Source organism: Hippopotamus amphibius, chromosome 12 (assembly GCF_030028045.1).
Source record: "Hippopotamus amphibius kiboko isolate mHipAmp2 chromosome 12, mHipAmp2.hap2, whole genome shotgun sequence".
NCBI classification, from domain to species: Eukaryota; Metazoa; Chordata; class Mammalia; order Artiodactyla; family Hippopotamidae; genus Hippopotamus; species Hippopotamus amphibius.
This window is the reverse complement of record NC_080197.1, coordinates 33,813,308-33,834,389: the sequence shown is the minus strand read 5'-3', so window position 1 is coordinate 33,834,389 and position 21,082 is coordinate 33,813,308. Positions and strand designations below refer to the sequence as shown.

At 46.5% G+C, this 21,082-nt stretch overlaps 1 protein-coding gene and 1 pseudogene across 6 annotated transcripts in view; one reads left to right on the top strand and one right to left on the bottom strand.

Annotated features, from left to right (window-relative positions):
* Positions 1-21,082, bottom strand: part of KAT14 (lysine acetyltransferase 14) — a 62,828-nt gene that overhangs the window by 18,795 nt on the left and 22,951 nt on the right. For 3 of the 6 annotated variants that reach the window (XM_057701178.1, XM_057701179.1, XM_057701182.1), the window contains exons 8-10: positions 20,796-20,971; positions 19,079-19,269; positions 17,013-17,101 (exon numbers count right to left, since the gene is read on the bottom strand). In XM_057701178.1, the coding sequence (XP_057557161.1) occupies positions 17,013-17,101; positions 19,079-19,269; positions 20,796-20,971 (456 nt within the window). Of the gene's footprint in view, positions 1-11; positions 125-16,128; positions 17,102-19,078; positions 19,270-20,795; positions 20,972-21,082 lie in introns of those variants that run through there. The other 3 variants (XM_057701180.1, XM_057701181.1, XR_009048343.1) reach the window with 2 other exon arrangements.
* LOC130832644 (interferon-stimulated 20 kDa exonuclease-like 2) lies at positions 2,969-4,019 on the top strand (annotated as a pseudogene).

The following is a 21,082-nucleotide window of genomic DNA, read 5'->3' as shown; positions in this document are numbered from 1 at the left end:
CTCTTACACACCTGTCCTTCAAGGAGCCGAGGGTCTCTGGAGATGATTTTCTCCTTGAAGTTGACAGTGTGCTGGGGATTTTCAGAGATGATAAGATCATTTCACAGTCAGGAAGGCTTCATGTCTGTGGACAGATGGGAGAGGGGCTGGATGCTGGGGTGCTGCTGTCTGCCCGCCCAGGTCCAGACCCACCACCTCCTGGCTCTGTGAGTTCAGGCAATTTCAAGTAACCTCTTGGTTCCTGACTCATCTGACCTGCAGAAGCCCGTGAAGTAAACCACCAAAATGGCCACAGACCTTCACCCCTCCTTGAATCATGCCCTGTGCAACGTGACTGCAGCTCCTTTCACCCAGAGGTGGAGTGATTTTCCTATCTCTTGAATCTGGGCTGACCCTGTGACTTGCTTTGGCCAAGAGAATGTGGAAAAAGTGATGTTCTGCCAGTCCTGGGCTAGACCTTAGCAAGCCTTGGTACCCTCTATCTCTCTCCCACTCTCACCCCTGTGCCCAGCATGTAAACAAGCCCAGGCTAGCCTGCTGGGGGATGAGACACCACGAAGATCAAAATCCCTCTCACTCCAGCAAACAGCCAGCCAACTCCCAGAAGCTGAGCTGACCTGCAGGTGACCACAGACCCAGGAGGGAGCCCAGCCGAAGCCAGAAGGACCGCCAACATGAGCCCAGCATAAATCACTCGCTCATGGAATCACAGGCAAATGGTTGGTGGTTGTTTCAGGCCGCAAAGGTTTGGGGTAGTTTTATGCAGAACTGCTGTGGCCACAGGTGACTGATGCAATAGGATTACAGGCGAGTCATGGGGTTGGGGAGTTAAACGAGATGCTCTCTGTCTGGCATGAGCCAGCATCCCATGGCTGGTAACTGTTATCCTCGGTGGGGGACACTGTCCCATGTGAGGATCACAGCTATGATCTCAGCCACATCAATTGGGCCACAAGTTGTCTCCACTCAAGCAGCCAACCAGCCATTCGTGGGCCATCTGCGGCCCCATCTACAGAAGCCCGGGCTCTGCCTGAAATTTCTAGCAAAACCTTTTTAAAGTTATATAATTAGCAGAAGCATGAACTAGCCAAGGTGGGACCTGCCAAGTCTGGGTGACACATGGAAATGCTGGACTCCCCTGCCACCTCGATATGGGGCCCCTGCCACAAGACAGCAGGCTGTTCCAACAGTCTCTTCGTGTCCAAAGAGAAACATGGGGGTTGAGGGGCCAGTTTCCCAGACGACATTCTGGCCCGCCTCTGGAAATGCTGGGCTTGTGTGCAGCTGGACAGGAGGGGTGAGCAGATGGCCTTGGGAGACCAGCCTCACTCCCACGGTGCAACAGCTTTGAACATGATGGATCGTGAAGCATTTGTGGTGCTACCTGATCTGACTGAAATTCTAATTCCAGAAGTGAGTCCTGGACTCAGCACCAATACCGCGGGTTATATATACAAGGATGTTTTTTGCCACCTTGTTTGTAGTGGTAAAAAAAAAACTGGAAATTACCAGAATATCCAACAATAGGGGGATGGCTAAAGAAACTGTGATACTTATACACCTGTTTCAAAGTAAATTAAACCTATGCCTTTTGACCTAGAAGGACCTTTATGATGTATTGTTAAGACAGAAAAATCAAGTTGCACAGTAATTAATGCACTGAGAAAGATCCCATTTTAATAAAATGATAAAATCCCATCTAAGTGTATAAATATTAGTATATGTGTGGGTAAGGGAAGGGTATGGAAGGATACACACCTGGAGGAGTGGAGTAGAGGGGAGATTACTAGCTTTTCCTTTCTTTGTATCAATATTTTTTATTCGGAGATCATCTCAAACTTATAGAAAAGTTGCAAAAATTAAAATAGTACAAAGAACACCTATATATCCTTTGCCCAGATTCACCTACTGTTAACATTTGACCCCTTTAGCTTTATGATTTGTGCATGTTCCCTGCCCCTCTTCACTTAATTGCAATCTCTCTCTACACACACACACACACACACACTTACTTCTTCCTTGATCCATTTGAGGGTAAGTTATGTGCATCATGGACATTTAGCCCTAAATACTCCAGCACGTATTTCCTAAGAATAGAGATGTTCTATTACATCACCACAACATAGCCTTTGGCTTAAGAAATTTAACACTGATACAAAGTATGTTCTCTGATCATAAGAGAATTAAACTAGAAATCAGTAACAGGAAGATATATGAGCTTTCAGTCTTAGTAGGGGTCCAGCTGGGAGGTAGGTGTGTGAGCCTGTGAGGCTGGCTCTGTAGTGTGGACGGCCAGAGTGTACCTCGGTCCCCGCCCCCTCCTGGCTAATATGTGTTGTCAAAGGTCCTTTCTTGGGAGAAGGACTTGAGTGAGAGGCATGCGGAGATTTCCCCCACCTGGAGATGAGGGAAATGGGCGCCTGAATTTGTATCTCTGTTCTTGGGACCCGCTCTGGAGATGCCTGAGTAATTCAGAGGTCAACTATGCCAAACGTGTCACTGCCTTCGAGCATACGTAGACGTTCCCTCCCTGGGCAAATGATAGAGCTCACCATTCTGGCTTTCCAGATCCCAGAGTTTCAGCTGGTTGGCCCTGCAATCGCCTAAATTTGCAAGTGAGACTGAGATCTAGAAAGGGGAAATGGCCTTCCTAATACCACACTGCTGGTGAATTTTAGGCCTCCCCAGAACCCAGGCTTCCTGATTCAGACGGAAGTTCTCCTTCCATCAATTCACATTTCACATTATCTGAGAGGTTACTCTGATGTCTTTCTTCTCAAGTCCTACGGAGATGGGTCTTATCGGTTCCCGAGCCTATGGACTCCGTTATCAGGATCACTTTCTTCCCCAGGGTACACTACAAACCTCCGGATGTTGGTCTACAGGATTCAGCAGAGGATGAGTCATCCACCCTCCTCTCGTTGGTAGGCTGTTTTTCCTCAAGGTTCTCCCACCATCCACTGTCGTCATGTCTACCTTACTCCTCAATCTGGATTTCGGCAAACCTCCCCCGAAGAAGGCATTCGAGGGGAATGCCAAGCACCGAAAATTTGTCAAGAAGAAGCGGCTCTTGGAACGGAAAGGCTTTCTGAATGAGAAGAAGCAGTCCCCTAGCAAGGTGCCTAGGTTGCACTCAGAACCTTCAAAGAAAGGGGAAACTCCCAAGGTGGGTGGCACTTGGAAGGCCCCTCCCCTTCCCGAAAAGAAAAAGACTGCTGCTTCCAGCAGTGGGTCAGAGCAGTCCCTGGACAAGAAAGCTGCAGTGCCTTGGCTGACCCCTGCTCCTTCCCAGGAAGCTGGTTCCGTTGTGGCTAAAGTAGATTTGCTGGGGGAATTCCAGAGTGCCCTACCAAAGATTCAGAGCCACTCAACTCACCCCCAGAAGAAGGACTCCCAGAAGAACCCTCCTCAGAAGAATGCCCCACGGAACTTCACCCAAGCTCATTCAGAGAATAAACACTCTGGAGCATCCCAGAAGATGCCGACAAAGATGGTGGCAATTGACTGTGAGATGGTGGGCACAGGACCCAGGGGGCATGTCAGTTCCTTGGCTCAATGCAGCACTGTCAGCTACAACGCAGATGTGCTTTATGATGAGTACATCCATCCCCCCTGCCACACTGGGGACCACTGGACCAGATGGAGTGGTACCCGGAAGCAGCACATGGGGAATGCAACACCCTTCAAGATTGTTCGGAGCCAGGTCTTGAAGATTCTCACAGGGAAGATCGTGGTGGGGCATGCCATCCACAACAACTTCAAAGCCCGTCAGTACTTTCAATCCCAAGTCCCTCACCCGAGACATGTCCCCTATTCCCGTCCTCAACCGTAAGGCCAACTGCCCAGAAAACGCCACCATGTCTCTGAAGCTCCTCACCAAGAAGCTGCTGAGCTGGGACATCCAGGTTGGGAAAAGTGGACATTCCTCTGTGGAAGACACTCAGGCCACCATGGAGCTGTACAAGTTGGTTGAAGTTGAGTGGGAACAGCACCTGGCCCAGAATCCCCCAGAAGACTAGTGCCAGTGGGGACCCTGGTGATGTGGGGAAGCAGAGGCAGCACCACACCCAGGAGAACAGGGCAGTGGACCAAAGGACAACTCTACCAGCTCCACGCCTTTGGAAGCTAGAGCTGTTGGGGAGGGTGAGGCTCCACCCCAGACTTAATATCCATTGAAATTTCACCTCGGGTGTTGTGTCCTGTGTCTGGTTAAGTGTTCCATGAAAGGAGGAAGCCTCCATGTCAGAACCCAGCCCTACAAGCTGTTTACCTCTTAAATGGTGCTAACATGGGTGCCAAGGTGCTTTGCTCCTGGGAAAGCCTTTTGACTTTCTAGGGGCAGGGCATAGTGGGAAATGTAGTTTACCAAACTGCCTTATCACTAGGGTGGCCATATGTCTCATTTTATGCCTTTCGTTCTCAAGTAATTAGCCTCTTTCACTCTCAGAAGTATGCTGTTGGATGATAACTTGTATGATCACAGTACAGCTCTCAGACTCTGCTTTTGGCTCAGAGTCTACATCTAGTCTGTGTCAGGATATCACCTGTTCTTTCCACCTTGACTTCCAGAGGAGCCATCCCTGGTGAGATTTAGTTCTCCTTATGGTTACAAGGCAGTAGAGGTAAGAGAGTGTGACTTGGAAATCAATTTTTCTGATTTAGGAAAGCAGTCTCCAAAAGTGATAGAGAACTTACGTAATTTAGATCCCACTTGATAGGTTAAAGAAGAATTTTAAAGTGTTTTAATAGTTTTTAGTCTTTTAGTTTGCTAAACCAAGACTCTAAAAACTCAAATTATTCCCTTGATAAATTTTTATAAAGGAAAAAAAAAGATACATGAAAACATTCCACCAAGATATGGGAACTAAATGACTCACTTCTAAATAACCCACGGGTCAAAGAAGAAATCAAGAGCAATGAGAAAACATTTTGAATTTAACAATGTTAAGTAATACAATCTTTGATCTAATCCACCGATTACACAGTTTATAATTCTTCGTGTCCTTTGCCATGTGACTTGATACTACCACTGACTGGTGTGAGTAGAATTAACCTCCCTCCCCCTTCGCTGAAACTGGGCTGGGACATGGCACTTGCTTGGGCCAAAGGAAAGGGGGCAGCGTGAGAACATGCCAGTTCCCGACGGAGGCTTGTGTTCTTCCTCTATCCTGTGTCCCTGCCACCGTCACATTAACAGCATCCTCCTGCACCTGCTGCACTGCTGCCCTGGGACCCACAGGGAACACATGTGGGGCAGACCCAAGCTATCCACACAGACTGAGTGGAAGGGGCAGAGCCAAGCCCTGCCAACCTGCAGACGCCTGGGAAAGAAACGCTTATTGCTGTGGACCACCAAGAACCTCCCATCTGTTACACAGCAATGACTGATACAGTAGCTGACACGTACAGAACACTTCCTTTAAGTGAATGATTGTTGTAAGGCCTTTACTAATGTTAACTCACTGCACGTGCAACAATCCTTTTACACAGATGAGGAGACTGAGTTTAAACCACCAGCCCAAGCTCATGTAGTTCACACACTAATGGTTGCGTGACCACGGGACACACTCCCTCTGGATATCTGCTGGGTGAGACAACAGTTGGTGGTCCTTTGAGCCAGTCTGAGCTGGGGCTTCTCTTACTTGCCGCCTAAAGTGTCCTGCCAAGTCCACCTGCACAGCCTTCTCCCTGCCTCACCCTCCCAGCCTCCTCCTCTCCAGCCCCGGGGATCTCTGACAAGCTTGGGGAGAAAGACACACTTTTCCCAAACACTAGTTTACACCCAGGCACCTCCAAGATGCCCCAAGGGTCACAAAAGCCAACGAGTCTGATTTTCTGTCCACAGATGTGCAGAGAGGAAAAGAACGTGCAAAAGAAAAAGCGGTGCGACAATAGATTTAAACCCCGAGTCAGGAGAGGAAATGGGCCCTGCTCCTGCTTCATTCAGGGAAGGCAGTAACCAGAAGCTCGGGCAAGCCTTTCGGCTTGGAGAAGGGATGCATTTGGGAAAGTGAGATGAGGAGCCTCCCCTTGGGAGGCCTGGAATGGAGGTGGGGGTGGGGCGGGAGATAAAGGGCAGACCCCACCTGGACTGGCTCCCCCCCAGCCTGTGCATCCCAACCTTGGCCATCATCAGAATCACCTGAGCTGGGAAGCCACACCTCCCCCCCGCCCGGGCCCCAACTACATGAAATTCTCTGAGTAAGGGACCCAGGCTGAGAAACCTGCAGTTCTGGCTTCATTTTAACCAGGGTTTCCTCTCTCCCCTGAGGGCAACCACCATTGTTCCAAGCCCCCCAGCTACCAGGCAGCCTGCCAGGTACTCCACATGCTCTCACAGGTCCTCCTCACAACAAATGAAAGGTTTTTAACAAACAGGGAAACTGAGGCACACCCAGTAAGCAGCAGGTGCGGGACTCGGGCTCAAACAGTCCAGAAGCCAAGCTTTTTACAGCCAGGCCACACGCCTCAGTGATTCAAATGACCTGAGAACCAGGAGAGAAGACAGAAATTGCCAAGAGGCTCAAGAGGGCAGAAAGACTGGTCTGCTGTCGGACTGGGGGGCCTGGAGAAGGAAGCGGGGTTCCTGGGATGGCCAATCTGGGGAGACCAGGCCTTCATCGACTAATGAGAGCAGACAAACAAGGGACGAGGTTGAGTAGGTGGAGCCAAAGGCACCCAGAGACAGAGAATAAATGTTTAATTCTTCTGTGCAGCCACTTCTCCCAGGACTCGGGGAAACAAGTTATACAGGGTTGGTTGAGGACCAGCTGAGGGCCTAGAAAAAAAACACTCCAGATCCTGCCTTTGGGTTGTTTTGTTTCTGCCTTGGTCCCTCCCTTCTCTTGCCCCACCTCCACCTCCCTCCTTAATAAACTGAATGAAGGAGACTTTCCAGGGACCCTCTCCACAAACTCCCCAGGTGGGACCAGCCACTGAGACTTGGTTGGGAATCACAACTTCAATGGAGGGGGAAACATATGAATAAATGATGAGAAATACCAAGATCTCCCTATTCCCTTGAGATTAATAGATGATACATATAATTTATAAAAGAAGAAATGCTACTAGGAAATAAACAATGGAAAACGTTCAACCACACTCGTAATTTTTTAAATGGCAAATCATTGCCTGTTTAGAAATTAGCAACAAGTACTTTATTTTTTTTAATTAATTTATTTTTTGCCTACGTTGGGTCATCGTTGCTGCACGCAGTCTTTCTCTAGTTGCAGCGAGCGGGAGCTGCTGTTTGTTGTGGCGCAGGCTTCTCATTGCAGTGGCTTCTCTTGTTGCAGAGCATGGGCTCTAGGTGTGCAGGCTTCAGTAGTTGTGGCACATGGCTCAATAGTTGTGGCGCATGGGCTTCGTTGCTCCGCAGCATGCAGAATCTTCCTGACCCAGGGATCGGACCCATGTCCCCTGCATTGGCAGGCGGATTGTTAACCACTGCGCCACCCGGGAAGTCCCAGCAACAAGTACTTTAAGCGACAATAACTAATCCTGGTAGTTTTGAGGTGAGACTGGTACCTTAACACATTAATGACAGTGTTGGCAATGAGAAAGTGACAATGAAAATGTTCACATCCTTTGACTTAATTCCATTTCTAGGATCTATCCAGAAGTAAAAAATCAAATCCATGGCAAAAAACCTTAAGCACAAACACGTTCACTGCAATGTTATGTATAAAAGCAGAAATCTTAATGAGGAACACTAAAAGAATAACTAAGAAAATAGAACCATTAAAGAACGGTCATGAAAGCAATTTGAAAAAATGACCGTGATACAAGTAGGTAATCCCTAATCTACTTTCTGTCTCTATTAACTTGCCTTTTGTGGACATTTCATATAAAGGGAATTCTACAACATGTGTTCTTTTGTGTCTGGCTTCTTTGAAATGTTTTGATGCGTGACATTTCATCCCTGTTGTAGCATTTATCAGTGCTTTGCTCCTTTTAATTGCTGGGTAGTACTCCACTGTACGCATACATCACATTTGTTTATCCATTCATCAGCTGATGGTCACTTGGGCTATTTCCAGCTGGAGGCTATGGTGAATTAACATTCACATACAGGTCTTGGTGTGGGCATGTTTTCATTTGTCCTGGGAGGAACTGCTGAGTCACATGGTAATTCTATGTTTAACATTTTGAAAAACTGCCAGCCTGTTTTCCAACAGGACTGCACTATTTTACATTCCCACCATAAATGTATTTCTGCACAGCCTTGCTCACCTAATGTCTTGATTCTAGCAGCCCTGTGAACATCATGTGAGTTTCCCTAATGGCTAATGATGCTGAGCATCTTTTCATATGCTTACTGGCCACTTGTATATTTTCTTCAGAGAACTGTCTATTCAAATCATTTGCCCATTTTAATTGGAGTATCTTTTTTTTTTGAACAATTTTAGGTTCACAGAAAAATTGAGAAGGTACAGAGATTTCACAAATACCCCATCCCCAGATGTACACAGCCTCCCCCATTATCCACATCTGCCACCAAGGTGGTACCTTTGTTACAGGAGAACCTACACTGACACATCACTGTCAGCCAATGCCCATAGTTTACATTAGGGTTCATTCTTGGTGTTGCACATACTATGGATTTTGACAAATGTATAATGACATGTATCCATCATTAAACTATCATACAGAGAATTTTCACTGCCCTAAAAATCCTCTGTGCTTTGCCTATTAATAATCCCACCCTCCCTCCCTAACCCCCAGAATCTGATCCTTTCCCTGTCTCCACAGTTTTCTCTTTTCCAGAATGTCATATAATTGGAATCATACAAGCAGCCTTTCCAGACTAGCTTACTTCACTTAATAATACGCATTTACGGTTCCTCCTCGTATTTTCATGCATGATAACTTGTTTCTTTTTAGTGCTGAAAAATACTCTGTTTTCTGGATGTACCCGTTTATTTATCCATTCACCTGCTGAAAGACATCTTGGTTGCTTCCAGGTTTTGGCAATTATGAAGAAAGGTTCCTGTGCAGGTTTGTGCATAGATATACATTTTAACATCATTTGGGTAAACATGAGAGTGTGATTGCCGGATCGTAATGATGAGAGTACTTCTATTTTTGTAAGATACTGCCAAACTGCATTCTAATGCGGCTATATTGTTCCATGTTTTCACCGGCAACGAATGAGAGTTCCTGTGGCTCCACACCCTCACCAGCATTTGGTGCTGTCACCGTGGTGAATTTGAGCCATTCTCATAGGTGTGTAGTGGTTATCACGTTGTTTTCATTTGCATTTCCCTGATAACATATGATGTGGAACATCTTTTCATATGCTGGTTTGCCCTCTGTATATCTTCTTTGGTGAAGTGTCTGTTTAGGTCTTTTGTCCATTTAAAAATCAGGTTGCTCATTTTCTTATTATTGAGTTTTAAGTGTTCTCCATATATTTTGGATAACAGTCTTTTATTAGATGTGTGCTTTGCAAAGATTTTCTCTCAGTTTATGGCTTGTCTTCTTAATTTCCTGACAGTATCTCTCACACAGCATAAATTTTTAATTTTAATGAAGTACAGCTTAGGGAATCTTTCTTTAATGGTAACCGACTAGGACCCTATGGGACCTTCCCTGGGAAAGACCCCTCCCCCCACATCCTCTGCTTTAGTTCCTCTCTGAAGTACCTAAATAATAGTATTGGATGCCCATTCCCTGAGTTGTTTTACAGATGCTAAATCCCTCACCAGATAAAAGAGGTTAACTACTTAATGACCATGAGCACCTACTGAAGCCTAAGGACTGATAATGTGAACCCCTGTGACCCCACCCTGTGACCTCACCATTAGCCAATCAGGGAACTGTGCACGAGCTCATCACTTACTCTGGGACTCCCTTCCCTGACCTTACCTCTCAAAATGCTTTGCTGAAACCCATCCAGAAGTTTGTGTGCTTTGAGCATTAGATGTCCTGAATTCCTTGCACAGTGCCCTGCAATAAATGCTGCTCTTTCCTTCACCACAACCCAGTGTCAGTTGTCTGGCTTTACTGAGCATGGGCAAATGGACCTAAATTTTGCTTTGGTAACATTTTGTGTTGTATCTAAAAAGTCATCACCACACCCAAGGTCACTGAGATTTTTTCCTATGTTAGCAGTTTTTTTTTTTTCCCCCTTTAATTAATTTATTTATTTATTTATTTTCCAATTTATTTTATTTTTTTATTTTTTTGGGGGGTACACCAGGTTCAATCATCTGTTTTTATACACATATCCCCGTATTCCCTCCCTTCCTTGACTCCCCCCCCTCGAGTCCCCCCCACCCTCCCCGCCCCAGTCCTCCAAGTGTTAGCAGTTTTATATGACCCATTTTCAGTTAATTTTTGTGAAGGATATAAGATCTGTGTCTAGATTTGTGTATGTGTGTCTGTGTGTGTGGATATCTAGCTGTTCCATCACCATTTGTTGAAAAGACTGTTTTCTCCACTGTATAGCCTTTGCTTCTTTGTCAAAGATCAGCTGGCTAAATTTATGTATTTCTGGGCTCCCTGTTCTGTTCCATTTACCCAGTTACCTATTCTTTCACCAATACCACAGTGTCTTGATTACTGTAGCTTTATACTACATCTTGAAGTTGAGTAGTGTCAGTCCTCAAATTTCATTCTTTTCCTTCAATATTGTGTTGGCTATTCTGGGTCTTTTGGCTTAAACTTTAAAATCAGTTTATCAATATCCACAGAATAACTTGCTGGAATTTTGATTGAAGTTGTTTTGAATCTATAGATCAAGCTGGGAAAAAATGACATTTTGACAATGTTGAGTCTTCCTAGGCATAAATGTGGAACATCTCTCCATTTATTTAGTTCTTCTTTGATTTCTTTCATCAGAGTTTTGTAGTTTCCCTCATATAGATCTTGTACATATTTTGTTAGATTTATACCTCCTAGTGTAAACAGTATTGTTTTTAATTTCAAATTCCACTAGTTCATTGCTGGCATATAGGAAACTGACTGGCTTTTGTATAAATAACCTCATATCTTGTAATCTTGCTATTCACCTATTAGTTCCATTTTTGGGTCAGTTTTTTATAAATTCTTTCAGATTCTCTACATAGACTACCATGTCATCTGCATAGTTTTATATCTTCCTTCCCTATCTGTATAGCTTTTATTTCATTTTCTTGCATTTGCTAGAACGATGTTAGAAGTAGTGGTGAGAGAGGACACCCTTGCCTTGTTCCATCTTAGCTGGAAAGCTTCTAGTTTCTTACTAAGTATTCTAGTTTCTCACCATTAAGTATGATTGCTTAGGTGTAGGTTTTTTGCATAAGTCCTTTATCAAGTTGAGGAAGTTCTCCTCTATTTCTACTTTGCTGAGAGTTTTTATCATGAATGGGTATTTGATTCTGTCATGTATCATGTGATATGATCATGTGAGTTTTATTCTCTAGCCTGTTGATATTACATTAATTGAAAACAAATTGTGATTAACTGGAAACAAGGGGTATCTGTTAAACTATGGTACACACCTATAACAAAATATAACTCTATCATACATGATTTTTTAGCGCATGTGACAACGTGGAATGTTATTTGTGATCACCTAAAAAAAAAACAACCCAGAGAGTCCTATATCTTATAGAACAAGATATACAATATGATCACAGTTCTTTTAAAAATTAGTATATGAAAAAAATTGGTATATGCAAGGGCATGTGTATGTGCGTAAAACAAAAGGCCTTGAAGGATTTATACCAAAATATCTAAAGCAATGGGCTCTGCTGGGTTACAGAAGCCTCTCTGGGAGCTGGTAATAAGCCAACGTGAAGTTAAGCAAAAAGGGTCATTTGACATGTAACGTCTAGAAAAGGCGAATCTACAGAGACAGAAAACAGATGAGTGGTTGTCTGGGCTTGGGTAGGAGTGGGGACTGGCTGCAAATGAGCGCCAGGGGCCTATCTGGCCCTGTGTTAGTGATAACTCCATAAACCCACTAAAAACCACTGAATTGTACACTTAAAATTGGTGAATTTTATAGTATGCAAATTATAGCTCCATAAAACTTTAAAAGGAGGGAGGGATGATTTACTATAAAAATGGGATGGATGTAAAGAGAGGCCTTCCCCAGTCCTGAGGAGGAGCCCCAGCCTGGCCTCAGAGAGAGGCCTCACCTGAAATATATCTGTAACTGTCTCAACCCTTCCTGTTCTCTACATGCTGGCCCACAAACAAAAGAAAAACTAAAAAACCGTGGGCTCCTGCCCAGAGCTCCTCCACTCTGGCCCCAGGAACACCCTCACTGCATTCCTAGCATGGATGAGACATCTACCAGCTACAGCCCGCCTGCTGCCCTAAAGGGGAACAATTCCAAGCTGGCAGCTGCCCTCTGGGTATCACATCAGAGGCTTTTCTATAACAGCCTTTGTGGTTGACTATACTTTGGTGCCTTCCCCCCACCGGGGAATCACATATCCCAATACTGGTCCTTGTGAAGCCATTCTGCATGGTCTAGGAGCTTGGCCATTCACTGGCTCTGGCTGATGGGTCAGCAGTGAGCACGATGTGAGCAGAGGTCTGGGAAGCACATGCAGTGGGCCTGTCGTCCTGGAAAGTTGGAAGAATGTTCCTTCCTGGAACCCAGCCACCTCGCCATGAGGCAGTGCAAACAGCCCTGTGGAGAGGCCCACCTGGAAGAGAACCGAGGCCCTCAACCAGCACCCCAGCTAAACTCCCAGATGACGGGGGCTGCCTCAGTGCCCCTGCTGGCACCACGTGAGAGAACTGTCCAGAAAACCCTCAGAATCCCAAGAGAAAACAAACTATGGTCTTTTCTTTTTAATATTTTATTTATTTACTTATTTATTTTGCTGCATCGGGTCTTAGTCGCGGCATGGCACGTGGGATCTTGATTGCGGTGCGTGGGCTCTTCATTGAGGTGTGAGGGCTTCTCTCTAGTTGTGGTGCACAGGGTCAGTAGTTGCGGTGTGCAGGCTTAGTTGCCCCACATCATGTGGGGTCTTAGTTCCCTGACCAGGGATCGAACCCGCGTTCCCCGCATTGGAAGGTAGATTCTTAACCACTGGACCACCAGGGAAGTGCCCTAAACTGCTATGGTCTTAAGCCACTAGATTTTGTGGTGTAGCAATAGGTAGGACAGATTCTTTAGACTTTGTCATCAGAGAAGTTCCAGTAAGTGTTGAGATGCACAACCTGTAACACTGAGTGCCTGGCCCACCTGCCCATGACACCCTGCTGCTGTGCTCCTGAAGCAGCACTGGGGAGGCAGGAATTCTGGCCACATCTTCCTGAAGTGACAGGCAGGCTCTTGCTTAAGCTCAGGGCACTGCAACATGGAAGAACCGGGCCCTGCGGACCCAGCTCTAAAAGCTGCTTCCAAAAGATGTGACTCTAGAATACTAAGGCGCCACTGTCTGGATGCTGAGACCAGTGGTGAAAGTCTGAGGAGCAGTAGGATATAGACGCATCTCAGTGAACTTCCCCATGAGACATGTATTTGCAAAGTGAACTCCCCCGCCTTAACTAAAAGTTAACCTTGCCAGAAATGGGACTTATGTCTGTGGTATTTCTGCCCAAGTGCCTACAGAACCTCAACAGGAGCAAAGAGCAGACACCCCCAAATCCTGGGACACGGCAAACGTCCACATTCACAAAGACTTGGGGATGGTTCCTGATTACAGGAGACTGAAGGAGCCTGATGACTGAATGCAACACTCCATCTTGATTTTCTTTTGCTATAAAAGGCAGTCTTAGGACAATCAGTGAAATGTGAATTAGGTCTGTACGTTAAATTAACAGCAGGGGATCAAGGTCAAGGTTAACTTCCCTGATTTTGTCACTGTACAGTAGCTAGGTAAGAACATTCCTTGCTTTCAGAAAGGCACACCAAGATATTAAGTGTAAAAGGGGCACAGTATCTGCAACTTACCTTTAAATGGTTCAGAAAAAAGTGTGCATGTGCACACATACAGGTATGTGTGAGGGGGCACAAACGTGTGAAACAGGAACATTTAGTGAACTGGGATGAAGGGTACCTGGGAATTCTTTGTACTCTTTTATAACTTTTCTGTCAAGACCGAAATTATGTCCCAGCTGGCTCCAGAAAGGTCTTCCCTCCAGTCTGAACAAGGTGTGTTACTATGTTTAGGCTCAAACACCCCTCTGAAGATCTGATGACGCTTCAGGCCCCTCTCCCCCAAAAAACATTCACACACACCTGCCTATGCACACGACCACCTCAGGTTATGAACCCTGACGTGGGAGCCCAGCAAGGAAAACACGGAAGGTCAGAGGTCCATGCGGTGGAGCATGTGGGAAGTGAATGAACAGCCAGCTCTGAATCCAGGCCACCTGTCAGGGTCTGAGGCCCTAGGCCTCAAGGAGGGTTCCTCTCCTACATCGCAGGCCCCACAGGCCATGGAGGGGGCACCCAGTGCTGGGACTGGGGTCCCGTCCTCTGCTTTCCGTCTGTGCGCCCTGGCATGGATTTACACTCCTCTCAAGCCTGTTTTCTCTTCCCTAGAATAGAGGCAACGGGGACTTCCCTGGTGCAGTGGTTAAGAATCCGTCTGCCAATGCAGGGGACACAGGTTCAACCCCCAGTCTGGGAAGATCCCACATGCCATGGAGCAACTAAGCCCATGTACCACAAGTACTGAGCCTGAGCTCTAGAGCCCACGAGCCACAACTACTGAGCCCGAGTGCCACAACTACTGATGACTGTGCACCTAGAGCCTGTGCTTTGTAACAAGAGAAGCCACCACAATGAGAAGCCCGAGCACCACAATGAAGAGCAGCGCCCACTTGCTGCAACTAGAGAAACCCTGCATGCAGCAATAAAGACCCAACGCATCCAAAAATAAGTAAAAAAAATAAATTTAAAAAAATAAAAAATTTTTAGTTAAAAAAATTTTTTTCAAATACATTAAAAAAAGAGAGGCAACTGTACCACCACCTCATGGAGTTGCTGGGAGAATTCAGAGCTCATAAATGGGGCTGACATTTTTTCCTGCTCTTAGCACCTTGTACCTTGTCTGCTCAATGCTGCCTCCACTGGAGCCCACTGGGCTGGGTGCTGCTCAGGGCAGTCAGCCGCGTGGACGTGAGGCCCCTGCCTGAGGCTTACACCCCAGAGGCTCCAGTTGCCAACAATTCTTTTTTGTCTTGATTTCCTCTGAGATCAGGCCTTTGCTTCCATCCCACTTAGAGCCTACTGCCTTGTGCTGGGCAAACCTTTGATTTCATTTAGCCTTTAGCCACATTCAGTTTAGCTAGAACACTAGACATTTTTGCCAAACATGAACACACGAGCAGTATATTTGCCTTTCAGGGGCCACTCACCTTCACCTCAAAATTCTCTCTCAAAAGGACACGAATTATTATAAAGTGTCACTCAGAGTGCAGATCAGTCTGTCTTGACCCCCTGGAGTTCCGCTGCAGAGGAAAGCCTGAGAGTCCATGGGCACAAATAACACACCCAGGGCACATACGGGCCAGGGCTCAAATCGCCCATCTCCCTCGAGTGACAGCACTACCTTGAGCTCTGGGGTGAAAAAAATCCATTACTTTAGCCATAAAACAGACGCACTCAGAGAGTAGCATATAACATACCTGTAATGTTAAGAACCTAAACCTTAAAGGCTGAGTGCGTGGCAGGTGACAGCTGGCCCCTCGCAGTCTGTTGGGGGTCCCTGCAGGGCCAGGCTGGGAAATGCTGGTTTTGACCCCCTGGAAGGGAAGAGGGTGAGGAGGAGCCCAGAAGTCTCCTCCTCGGAGGCTGACCATCGCTGCTCTCGGGATCTTGGCACCTGAGTGACTCTGCATGTCCAGGCCTGGGCCTTGTTCAGGGGAGGGGAAAGGGAGCCCTGATCACATCGGGTTAATGGAGACAAGCGACAGGATAGCTGCAGCCTCTTCACACGGGAAGACACACACACCCCTTGAACGAAGGGATTCGCAACCTCCCTCTAAGCACAGCCTCTAGAATAGAGATGGCTGTGGTCCACAGATCATGGATGCAAAATTTTAAATATGCAGAGTTTTCTAGAGCATATTCAGCTTTCTTTGGATTCTCAAAGGGATAAATGTCCCCAAAAGATAAGAACTACTGCTATTAGTTTGAAAGCAAACTGATGAGACTGAAGCTCTGGCCACAGGTTGTCACAAGGGAAGATTTTTATTTGAGAACATTGGCTACGTTTGGAAACATTCTTGCTAAACACCTGACTGACAGTCCAGCTCCAACACCCACAAACCCACCAACAGCATCATCCTGCAGACAAGACAGGTCTATCCACGGCTGGCTCTCCTCCCACCGCCGCATGCCTCCATCTTGGGGGCACAATCGAAAGGGCAGGCCTCCCGCTACTCCAGCCCTGAACCAACTTCACAGGACAGAACAGGATCCCGCCTTCCAGACCAAGGCCCCAGCGGGAGATGCTCCCAGGAGAATGGGTGAGGCGATGTTACACACAGATACTGTGACCAAAGTCAGCGAGTGCCCGAGGGGTCCCCCCGGCTTCAGTGACAGCACAGCCAGGCTGGGGTGGACTGGTTTCCACTATGTGACCATCTCACCACCCTGGGACAGCATGGTGCCTCCCAGGCACTGCAGGAATCCTGAACCACGATCACATTTCTCACTCTTTAAAGGGGACAGAATCTCTCTCCCCAAGGACATAAGTTTAGACCTTCCTGGCTCAACAGGCTGTCGGGTGAAGGACAGCACACCTGCCAGTCTTAGTTGACCATGGAGTCCAAGGTGTGGACAAAGGCCTGTCCAGAAAGGGCTGGGCAGCGACTCAGCTGAAGGGGTACCCACACTCACGCCACAGTCCACGCTGCTCTCGGCTCAGCTGAGATTAGAACCTGCAACAAAATGAGTACCTGCCGCTGAGTCTACCAACGGTCTTTCTCTTCGAGCACGTGTGGCCCTCTGTGAAGGGCTGTACTCACTTCAGCGTCGGAGCCGCAGAAAGAATGCGTGTTTACACTCTGTGCTCTCCAAGGGGTAATACTTATCATAAAAATCTAAAACATACTCTTCAGTCTTGAATCCAAACTTCTGATAGAGCAGCATAGCAGGGTTGCTTGCTGAGACGTGAAGGGTTACATCCTTGCCCATGCAGGTCTGCCAAAAGAGTGGAAAAACACAAGGTGAAAACAAAAAAGCCGCAGGGAAAATGAGTGGGTGAAGAAACTCTTTTAAGTGAAGGCAGTCAGTTACAGAAACTGGAGCAATCGGAGCCTGAAGCTGAGACACTGCAGCACCAGCAATAGCAGGAAACCCGACCCCACTCTGCCACCACCAAAACACTGAACGTTCAAGACCAAGGAAACAGACGGTAAGCTGGAGCAAAGAGCCAATGGGGATATTTCATTGCCAACTGTTTTAGATTCAATTACATTTAAACATATCAAGCACATCAATACCAAACACCATGACAATACTGAAGAAATAGAGGACGAAACCAAACGTTCTGCTTTTAAAAACTAGACATCATCCTTCGAGGGAACTGTAAACATTTCTTGCTTGGACCTACTAGAAAAGATGTTAAATTATGTGGCCAGATATGAAATATTAAGACTTCCGTTTAATTATGCAACCTGAATACCCCATGCAGATATTCTAAATCCCAAAGACCCCCTTCTCATTACTCCCAAACTTCTCAGAACTGAGGTTTCTACATTCAGCATGAGCCTAATCCTAAGGGAAAAGTGATGCTTATTCTATCAAGTCTTGGCAAGTTCTTAGATTCTTTAATTAGCTGCACAGAAGTACCCCAAAAGTCACATAAATCCAGAACTTGCTCTTTAATGAGGAGGCGCTGAGACTGTCGACTTAATGAGTCGCTCAGATTTTACAATCCCAGGTTCCTCAAGGCTGCCCCACTAAGAGGCCTTGGTCAAAGGTAGACAGACACTTTCTCTTCCCTGCTTCACTCACATTCCGCATCCAAAGGCATTTTTAGGACAAGAGAGAACTACGAGCACACCAAGGACAAGAGTCCTCTTTACCCTGCAAATTGGCAGTCCCAGCAAGGCTGTCGCCAAGCATGGCTGACTGTCTAGGCGGTACTATGTCTAGGCTGGGGCTTATGGTCTGGCCAGGGGCCAGTACTCATATACAAAGACAGACACTCCTCCACCCAGCCAGGGAGGCTCAGGAAGGACCAACTGGGCCACCAAAACATCACTCCTGCCCTGTCCACCGGCCCTTGCCAGTGAAGGAGAATGCAGAAGCCCCGTGGCCAGTCTGCCAGCACAGGGTGGACCCAGGGAGGTCGGCCCTGTGCGGGGGTGGGGGACACAAGGGACCATGGCGGGGATAACAGAGACAGCCTCATACTAACTACCAAGAGAGGAGAAGAGAACATGATTCCCTGAAAGATGGTTCTTGAGACCAAAATTTGGGAATTATTGAGCAAGTTTTATTAAAAACTGGAAAAAAAACATTTCACCATCTCCATCTTCTATTTAAAAAGAATCTTGCCCACATGACACACAACACTCCATACCCAATGGTTTCTAAATAAGATACCAGATAAATTCTGGGGAAAAAAAAAATCCCTGCATGTTCCTCTGGTGTCAGTATATGAGCACATGGTCCATTTCCCTCAAAAGTGACTCAGACACATCAAAGGATGGATGGATCACTTAGAAGGTTCATATCAGCTTACACAGCAATAACAAAATTAGAAACAGGCAGCAATAACAGAGTGCACATACTACTGATTGATAGTTTAGCTAAAACGTTTAAAAATACCTAAGAACTAAAAATCATAGGTCCACTTCCACTTCTCAGAGTCACTGCGGTGGGGATTCCAAGAGCAGCAACAGTTACAACACGGATGGTACAAGTGCCTCAGGCTCCCACTTGTGTACTTCGTTCATTTTATTTATTACACATGTTCACAAACTGACTCCTTTGAAACTCGGGTCTGAGGAGTGACCCTTTTTGGGGGTGAAGGCGTCTGTCTGGGTGTAATAACCTCGTGAGTGATGCAGACTGGCTCCCCGGCACCTGGTGTCACCTGGCTCTTGGCTTCCAGAGGCTTCCAGGGACGCCCAGAGGCAGGTGAGCAGACAATGAGCAGGGACAACATACCTGAATCAGATGATAAATCATGAAAGTTGCAATCCCTGCTCGTCTCCACTCAGGATGGACAAACAGAAACGAAATGTAAGCTTCGTTGTACTTCACATCAGGGACCATGAAGCCAAAGGCGATGATGACTTTCTTATAGAGGACCACAACGCTGAAGTCCGGGTACTGCAGGCACTCGGACAGGTCAACACCTACGGAGAGAGGCCAAGAGAGTCAGGTTGGGCTTGGGAGTTAGTGGGCAACAGGCTGCTCGGTTTTTAGCTGCACCTGCATGCTAAAAACACCCGAACTGTAGACAGAGACATTACCACACATACCACACATTCAGATCATGAAAATAAAAACGTGAATTTTAGAAAATATCAAAATTAGCATCGCCTGGTCTATGTACATATGTTAAAAGAAGAAAAGCAGGACATGGTGGGTAGGAGAGAACACACAGGCTCAGAACTGGATGCACCTGGCTTTGCACGCGGCCTCCGGGGCCACGTGTGCCAGCTGGCACATCCTTAAACGTCCCGCCTCGGTGTCCGCCTCGGGTAAGATGAGAGATACCCAGACCCCAGGAGGTTGGGGAAAGATCCCGAGACCGCCCACACACACTGACAAGCTCTTTGGTACAAATGCCATATTTTACAATAAAGGAGTTAAACACAACCTAACTCCACGTTAATGTGGGAAAGCGCCCACCGTAGGGGCAGGAAGTAGCAGACACTCCCAGAATGTTCCTCTCAGCCCCCATCCCATCCCCACCACGTGCACTGTGACATCCTGATGAAACCTCATCCAGCTCCTGGAAGACCTGTATTCTTCCCTTTACATTCCACAGCAGCGCAGTAAAACAGATCCACAAAGGACGTGTTTATCTCTAGCAATGAAAGTGTGTTCCTTTAATCAATGGCTTCAGACACAGTACGTTAAGATTCTTATTTTCAAAGTCTGTGATTGGGGTATTTGGCTTTTTAAAAACAACTTTTGGCTGTGCTAACACTCTTCAAGGACCAGCTAAATAAACAAAGCACACAGAATTATTAAGCAAAAATCAAAAGTGTCCAAACACGCCCAAGCTACCAGTGTGTGTGGTGCTGATGGACGTTACCTGGGATCTAGACACATGTGGAACCAGAGACAAACAGGGAAGAAGAACAAACAAAAACACTGTTTATGACTTTAATTGTTGGCTTCTTCTTGATCTTAGGAAAGAAAGAGATGTTTATTTTTTAATTTATTGGCTGCATTGGGTCTTTGTTGCTGTGCATGGGCTTTCTGTAGATGCAGAGAACAGGGGCTACTCTTCATTGCAGTGCACAGGCTTCTTATCGTGGTGGCTTCTCTTATTGCGGAGCACGGACTCTAGGTGTGCGGGCTTCAGTAGTTGCCTGAGTGGGCTCAGTAGTTGTGGCTCACGGGCTCTAGAGTGCAGGCTCAGTAGTTGTGGCACATGGGCTTAGCTGCTCCGTGGCATGTGGGACCTTCCCTAACCAGGGATTGAACCCATGTCCCCTGCATTGGCAGGCGAATTCATAACCACTGCACCATCAGGGAAGCCCAAGAAAGAGATGCTTATATTTTAAATTTTTTATGTTAGTAGAGGCAAACTGAATGAAATCATATGAGTAAAGATTTGGGAGGTCACATGACATACACTAATTTTAAAAATTGCTGAAGTGAATGACACAGAAAACACATCTGCCTAGTTTGAGAGGGGAGAACATACCAGGCCAGAAGAACTCCTGACACATGGAGTTTATCGTTGGGATGTGATTTGGCCGGACGTAGCAGTAATCAAGAGGTGCGTCTGGCTCCGGTGTCCAGTGAGGGTCACTCCTGTGTGGGTGGGAACGAATCTGGGACAGCAGCTGAAGTTTGGGTGGCTTTGTTTCATAATCACGCCTCCAGAACCCAGAAAATAAACAAACTGAAGTCAAGAAAAATACCCATTATTCCTAGCCATTTGATTCACAAAACTCTTTGATCTGCTTGAAATTTTAAATTAATTTGCAC